General features: G+C 40.5%; 1 protein-coding gene across 1 annotated transcript in view; it reads left to right on the plus strand.

The window, feature by feature from the left end:
• The window catches only part of LOC128353148 (rho GTPase-activating protein 8-like), a 15,948-nt gene extending 9,471 nt beyond the window's left edge, over nt 1–6,477 (plus strand). Inside the window, exons 11-13 of the mRNA XM_053313830.1 lie at nt 554–657; nt 1,506–1,695; nt 6,452–6,477. Of these exons, the coding sequence (XP_053169805.1) occupies nt 554–657; nt 1,506–1,695; nt 6,452–6,477 (320 nt within the window). The remainder of the gene's footprint in view (nt 1–553; nt 658–1,505; nt 1,696–6,451) is intronic.
• The last annotated feature ends 1,700 nt before the right edge of the window (nt 6,478–8,177 follow it).

Below are 8,177 nucleotides of genomic sequence, written 5' to 3' on the forward strand. Positions count from 1 at the left end.
GAGGAGGAGGAGGGAGAGGAGGTGGAAGAGGAGGAGTAGGAGGAAGAGGAGGAGGAGGAAGAGGATGGGGAGGAGGAGGAGGAAGAGGATGGGGAGGAAGAGGAGGAGGAGGAAGGGAGAGGAGGAGGAGGAGGGGGAGGAAGAAGAGGAGGAGGAAGAGGATGAAGAGGAGGAGGAGGAGGAGGAAGAAGTGAAAGAGGAGAAAGAAGAGGAGGAGGAGGAAGAACAAGAGGAGGAGGAGGGAGAGGAAGAAGAGGAGGAGGAGGAGGAGGAAGAGGAGGAGGAGGAGGAGGAGGAGTAGGAGGAGGAGGAAGAGGAGGAGGAGGAGTAGGAGGGAGAGGAGGAGAGGGAGGAGGAAGAAGAGGTGGAGGGAGTGTGTGTGTGTGTGTGTGTGTGTGTGTTAATGTGTGTGTGTGTTTTAATGTGTGTGTGTGTGTTTTAATGTGTTGTGTGTGTGTGTGTTTTAATGTGTGTGTGTGTGTGTGTGTGTGTTTGTGTGTGTGTGTGTGTGTGTGTGTGTGTGTGTGTGTGTGTGTGTGTGTGTGTGTGTCAGGTGTGGAGACGTCTCTGAGGGTCAGCAGGTGTAAGCAGATCGTTGAAAGTCTTCCTGAACATAATTTCATCGTGGCGAACTTCCTGCTCAGCTTCCTCCACACGGTAAAAACCTGCTGATGTCTTTATGTTTCAGCTTCCTCTGTCCTTCCTTCCTTCCTTCCTTCCTCGCTCCTTTCCTCCCTTCCTTCCACCCTCCCTTTTTTCTTTCCTTCTTCCACCCTTCCTTCCTCGCTCCTTTCTTTCCTTCTTCCACCCTTCCTCCCTCCTTCCTTCTTTCCTTCCTTCCATCCTTCCTCTCTCCTTTACTTCCTTCTTCCTTCCAGCCTTCCTTCCTTCTTCCTTCCTCCCTTCCACCCTTCCTTCCTTCCTCCCTTCCTCTCTCCTTTCTTTCCTCTGTCCACCCTTCCATCCTTCCTCCCTCCCTTCCTCCCTTCCTTCCATCCTTCCCTCCATCCTTCCTCCCTCCTTTCCTTTCTTCTCCTTCCCTCCTTCCTTCCTCCCTCCTTTACTTTCTTCTTCCTTCTACCCTTCCTTCCTCACTCCCTTCCTTCCAGCCTTCCTTTTCTTCCTCCCTCCTTTCCTTCCTTCCTTTCCTCCCTTCCACCCTTCCTTCCTTCCTCCTTTCCTTCCGTCTTCCCTTCCTTCCTTCCCTCCCTCCCTCCCTCCCTCCCTCCTTCCTTTCCTCCCTCCCTTCCTTCCTTCCTTCTTTCCTTCCTTCCTCCCTCCTTTCCTTTCTTCCTTCCTCCCTCTTTTCCTTTCTCCCTCCCTTCCTCCCTCCTTTCCTTCCTTCTTCCTCCCTTCCTTCTTCCTCCCTCCCTCCTTTCCTTCCTTCCTTCTTCCTCCCTCCTTTCCTTCCTTCTTCCTTCCTTCCTTCTTCCTTCCTCCCTCCCTCCCTTCCTTCCTTGACTCTAGTACTGTAGTCTCCTAACCCTTGTCTCCTACCTCCTCAGGTGTCTCTGGAGAGCATCGTGAACAAGATGAGTGCGTCTAACTTGGCGTGTGTGTTCGGGGTGAACCTGGTTTGGCCTCGTCAGGGTTCCATCTCTCTGTCCGCTCTGACGCCCATCAACATCTTCACCGAGATCCTCATCGAGCATTTCCCCACCGTGTTCGCCTCCCGCTGCCCCCCCCCCTGCTCAGGTAACACCCTGAACCAGCAGGTCAGCGGGTCCGACCCCAGAGGGATGGACGGGGGGGGGGGTTTGGGGGGTTTTGGGGTGTTTGGGGTTTTTGGGTTTTTTTTATACAAAGGTTGTATTCTGAAGTTGGAATTTCAGGAAGGAAAGGAGGGAGGAAGAAGGAAGGAAGGAAAGGAGGGAGGAAGGAAGGAAGGAAGGAAGGAAGGACAGGAGGGAGGAAAGAAGGGAGGAAGAAGAAGGACAGGGTGGAGGAAGGGAGGAAGGAAGGACAGGAGGGAGGAAAGAAGGAAGGAAAGGAGGGAGGAAGGAATGAAGGAAGGAAGGAAGGACAGGGGGAAAGAAGGAAGGAAGGAAGGAAGGGAGGGAGGGAGGGAGAAGGAAGGAAGGAGAGGAAGGAAGAAGGAAGGAAGGAGAGGAAAGAAGAAGGAAGGAAGGAGGAAAGGAGGGAGGAAGAAGGAAGGAAGGAAAGGAGGGAAGGAGGGAGGAAGGTAGGAAAGAAACTAATCTGTAAAAGCAAGAAAAGAAGCAGCTCCTAATGCAGGTAGGTTTATTAGAAACCAGCAGCAGTGATGTCTCATGTTACTCTACCTGCATTGGGAGCTAACATGTTAAACAGGAAGTTATAGCAGGAAGTTGTGATTGGTAGCTGAGTTTTAGACAATAAAAATGAAGCATTTTCAAAAATAATACCATGAAAAGTATTAAATTATTAATTAACTAACAGAATTAGATTTCCATGATTTTTGCATTAATGTGATGAACAAATATTGATTAGTTAGATATTTAACCCTTGAGCCTCAGTTAAAAAGTGTTACTGAAAATGTCCACGTCTAAAGATATATTCATATTAATTTATATTATAATCCACAACCAACATCAGTCCTGATAATAAATGTCAAATATTAATTTACATTACATATAACAACTAGTATCTAGTGCTAGTAACAACAACATAATTCATTTTTTATTTTCAGGTTTTTTTTTCATTTAAAAACAAAAAAAGAAATGAATTATTTCTCATGTATGGGGAAAAAAAGTGAGTTCTGACTTTTTTAGAGTTTAAAGTCAGAACTCACTTTTTTTTTCACAGTGGCGCTAATCGTCTTCCGTACCCATGAACTAAATGTTAAGTGAATTATTATTTGGGGGGGCGGGGTCTAGGATATGTAAATGATTGGATGATGTCATTTTGGAGTCCAGCCTTCAAAATTGTAGTTTTGTTTTGTCAAATGATCAAGAAAATAAAAAATGAAAAGCTAGAAATGTCCTCAGTGAGGCACAAAGGGTTAAATATCACTTCATGACACGTCTGGTTAAATCTCCTCCATCATAAAGTCAACGTTTGTCTTTATTGCTGCTGATGTTTGTTTTATTTTGAAAGGTCAGAGTGTTTCCTGCTGTAACCGGGGGGGTATCACAGTCTAGGATATGTAAATGATTGGATGATGTCATTTTGGAGTCCAGCCTTCAAAATTGTAGTTTTGTTGGTCCATATACACAAACAGTACGGAAACGTGTTGCATTCACTTGAATAAATAAAAAAATCCGGTTTTTCGAGGTAATTATTTTTTGTTTTTCTGACTAATCTTTTTTCCTGTTTTTCTAGCTATTTTTTCCCCTTGTTGGAGTAATTTTTTTCTGTTTTTTTGTCATTTTTTCTGTTTTTTTGTCATTTTTTTCTGTTTTTTTGGGTAAAAAACCAAACATAAAAATAAATTACTCTGGAAAAACGGATTTTCTTATTTTTATTCGAGTGAATGCAAAACGCTTTCGTACAAACAGAACCCGAATTATCAAGAAAATACAAAATGAAAATCTAAAAATGTCCTCAGTGAAGCACAAAGGGTTAAATATCACTTTATGACAGATCACATTCACATCTGGTTAAATCTCCTCCATCATAAAGTTTGTCTTTATTGCTGCTGCTGTTTGTTTTATTTTGAAAGGTCAGAGTGTTTCCTGCTGTATTTGCTTGGTTTTTGTATGTTTTTTTTATATGTGGTGATATTATATCTATTAAACATGAAAACTGACACATGAATTTGTTCTTGAGTTTTTTCTTTATTAATGATTCCTTCATTCATTCCTTCATTCCTTCCTTCCTTCTTTCCTTCCTTCCTTCCAAAAAACAGAAAAAATGACCCCAAAAACAGAAAAAATGACTCAAAAAATAGAAAAAAATAGAAAAAAACAGAAAAAATGGCTCAAAAAATAGAAAAAATGACAAAAAACAGAAAAAATGACTCAAAAAACAGAAAAAATGACTCAAAAAACAGGAAAAATGGCTCAAAAAACAGAAAAAATGGCTTAAAAAACAGAAAAAATGACTCAAAAAACAGAAAAAATGACTCAAAAAACAGAAAAAATGACTCAAAAAACAGAAAAAAAAAATCTTTCCTTCCTTCCTTCCTTCCTTCCAAAAACAGAAAAAATGACCCCGGAAAAAAATGACCCAAAAAACAGAAAAAAATGACCCAAAAAACTGAAGAAAATGACTCAAAAAAGAAAAAAAATACTCCAAAAAATAGAAAAAAATGACTCAAAAAACAGAAAAAAATGACCCCGGAAAAAAAGACCCAAAAAACAGAAAAAAAATGACTCAAAAAACAGAAAAAAATTACTCAAAAAACAGAAAAAATGACTCAAAAAACAGAAAAAATGACCCAAAAAACAGAAAAAAAATTTCTTTCCTTCCTCCCGTGATATTATCTGTACCAAACATGAAAACTGACACACGAATTTGTTCTTGAATTTTTTCTTTATTAATGATTCCATTTTTCGTAAGAACTTGGTACAAAAAAGTGAGACTACTCTTTAACCATTTACCAACTTCCATCCATCGACTTTTTAATGCATCATAAAGAAGAAAAAAACTACATTGGCATATTTAAGACAAACACTTTTTTTTTCCTATACACACTATCCACTGGACAGTCCCCTTATTTATTATTAATGACAAATAAAAAAAAATAAAAAAAACTTCTACTTCAACAGCCAACAGACATTTTTAGTTTTCCATCTAAAACCCCCATATCGTGTCGTCGCCGCCTCCTCATGGCAAAAAAACAAGAGACATCAAACGTTTGCAAGCTAGAAGTCAGAATGCAGAACCGGCAAACAATAGAAAAATCCCCAATGTTCTGTTTTCTTTTCTTTTCTCTTTTTTTTTTTGCTCCATTTATTTCTCTTCTTTTTTTTTTTTTTTTTTTTTTTTGCTCCTTGATAAAAGAATATAAAAATGTTCTAACTTTTTTTTTTTTACTTATTTGTTCAAATGTTTGTGTCATGTATTAAAATAGATCTGTTTAAGCACTGCACAGTTTCTCCCGGAGAAGATTTTTCTAGAAACGGATGACGAGGAGGGTTATTTTTGGGGGGGGGGGGAGGGAGGAGGGGATGAATGAATGAATGAATGGATGGATGGATGGATGGGTGAGTGGTTGGGAATGAAGGGGGGGGAGCATCGACGTGACACGGAGCGCTGATATGATTTCCATTTTATTTTTTTTGCCGCCACCTGGAGGCTCGTCGCAGTACTGCAGCTCTCAGGTGACGTCGGATATGCATCACATGGTACGTCACATGGTACATTCTGGCATCGAGGAGCTTCACTCCGCACTGATCATGACTTTATTCATTTATAAAAGGCAAAGCTGGGTACGATGTTAATGCATATCTGCTGTTTTTTAATCTCACGGATGCAGAACGAACGAGGAGCCGTCGGGGAGCTGAGGGGAAGTTTCATTTCTGCATTTATTATTTAAATCTGTCTGCAGCTACAAAAAGAAACTTTGTGTTCCTCCACTGAGTCTAAGTTAACCCTCCTGTTGTCCTCAAGTCAAGGAAGGAAGGATGGAAGGTAGGAGGGAAGAAGGAAGGAAAGGACTGAGGAAAGAAAGAAAGAGGGAGGAAGGGTGAATCGAAAAGAGGAAGGAAGGAAAGAAGGAAGGTAGGGGGGAGGAAAGAAAGGGAGAATGAGGTAGGGAGGAAAGAAGGGAGGAAGGAAGGGAGGAGGGAAGGGAGGTAGGTGGGAGGAAAGAAAGAGAAGGAGGGAGGGAGGAAAGAAGGGAGGAAAGAGGCGGAGGACTGTGGAAAGGAAGGAAGGACGGAGGAAAGAAAGAAGGAGGGAGGGAGAGTGAAAGGAAAAGAGGAAGGAAGGGAGGAAGGTAGGAGGGAGGAAAGAAAGAGAGAAGGAGGGAGGAAGGAAAAGAAGGAAGGAAGGAAGGAACAGTCCAAACAGACGGGGTCAATTTGACCCGGGAGGACGACAGGAAGGTTAAAACACTTTCTGAAGTAAACTGATTTAGTTCATTAATTTTAAAGGTTTCATTTAGTTCGCTTTAACAAGAGATGAGTCGTTAAAACTGAATAACCTAAAACCTGAACCTGGTATCACAGTTGGTCTGTAAACCTGTAAGATTTATTCTTTTAATTAATGTGTTTCTGTAAAGATAAAAAAGAAATATAATAAAAGTTTGTGCATTTAAAGCTTGTTTGAGGTTTAAAGTTCATTTTTGACTCATTATCTATTTAGCTTCTTGTTCATCAGTCACTTTAACATCCTGAATTATAAACCACTCGTTACATTTACGGCGTTTTCTTTGTGAGATGTTTTATTTTGTTAAGTGTTAAGTGACTTCCTGTGATGCTCTGCTGCAGTTAAAGGAACAAAGTGAGTATTTATGTTGCAGAATTCAGTAATATGAGGATTATTTTAGTTTTTAGGGGATATAATTGATGCATGTTTCTCTCCTCAGACTCCCACCAGGCTCTGATGTTCTGATAAAGTGAATTGTTTTTTTAAATATGACCTTTGCGTTCGGCTCGGCGCTGACTGACGGCGGGAAACGTGAAACTGTGACAGAGTTTGATTCACGGTTCAGGTTTGAAAGTACGTTTTGTTTTACGGCTGATATTTGTGTCCAAAGTATTTTCTATCTTTAATATTTACTGAACATCAGATTTAAATGTTTGTTAACCCTCCTGTTGTCCTCTAGTCAAGGAAGGAAGGGAGGGAGAAGGAAGGAAAGGAGGGGGGAAGGAAGGAAGGAAGGAAAGGAGGAAGGGAGGAAGGAGGGAAAGGAGGAAGGGAGGAAGGAAGGAGGGAGGAGGAAGGAAAGAAAGAAGGAAGGAAGGAGGGAAGGAAAGAAAGAGAGAAGGAGGAAGGACAGATGGAAAGAAGGGAGGGAAGAAAGGAAAGAAGGAAGGGAGGAAGGAAAGGAAGGAAGGTAGGATGGAGGGAGGAAAAAAGGAAAAGAGAAAGGAAGGAAAGAAGGAATAGTCAAAACAGACAGGAAGGTTAAGATGTTTTATCTAATCAGAAATATTTAAGCTCTGTTAGTTTGAGAAAGAAAAGGCTTTGTTTCAGCTTTCTAGACTTTTATATCTTTATGTTTTTTGGACATTTGAAGTGTAACAGACATAATTTGTGTGTTTCAAGTGTTTGTTGTATTATCTTTTAATTAATTTAATGTTGTATTGAAGTAAGGAGGTGAGATTCATTCTATAAACTCCACTGGGTTTTCTGATCTCGCCTGCAGAATCTGCTTCTTCTGATTGTTGTCCAACCCCTCCCGTCTGAGAGAGCTGAATGAGTAACAACAAGCTGAAGGATTCAGGACTGAAGCTGCTGTGTTACTTTCTGAAGAGTCCAGACTGTAAACTGGAGACTCTGAGGTTCACTGACTGTCTGTTACTATTGTTGAATCTTAATGTTTAACAACTGAACCTAATGTATGTTCATGTATAATTTACATGCATGAACTTCATTTTCTTTTTTCCATATTTAAATTTTTACTGTACAAAGTTTAGTGTGTAGTTATAAAATATGACTGATTCTTCAAGAAAAATTAGCTTTAAGCAGCTTTAATGTTGATTTATTTTGATTAATCAGATTTTTAACGTCTTATTTTCTGACACTTTATTAAAAATGGAAAATTCTTTGGACACTAAGGTGCACAGACCTTCTGATTTTACACTTTTTTATTATTTCTTCAGGTGAAAATCGTACTTTTATTATATTGTATTATATTGCTTTGTTAGTTGTTAGTCTCTCTTAAGTGTGACTCTGCGGCCGCCGGCCGGTCGGTGGAGCTGCTGAGGAGCACGCTGGTCATTTTAAACGTTTGGCGCTGTGCAGTTGATGCTTCTCCAACAGGAAGGATGTGTTCGTCATCTCGGATACTTAACAGACCAAACGCAGGTGACCTGGATATGACTGGAGTAAAATAAAAACCACCTTCTCACTTCTAACCTCACAACCCCCCCCCCTCCCCCTCCCACCCCTCCCCTTTTTTTTTATTCTGATAAAAGGCATTTTTCTCTGAATTATTTAAATCATTTGTTCATGTTTGTGCATCAGCAGGTAGCAGAGAGCTGCACCTCGACTGTGTGGTGAGTACAGTATGATAAATCATTTTAAAAAAAGGACTAAATCTAAAAGGTTGTAACACTTAACGGACCCTCTCTGGACCAGCAGGAAGA

This window comes from Scomber japonicus, chromosome 23, assembly GCF_027409825.1.
Source record: "Scomber japonicus isolate fScoJap1 chromosome 23, fScoJap1.pri, whole genome shotgun sequence".
NCBI lineage: Eukaryota > Metazoa > Chordata > Actinopteri > Scombriformes > Scombridae > Scomber > Scomber japonicus.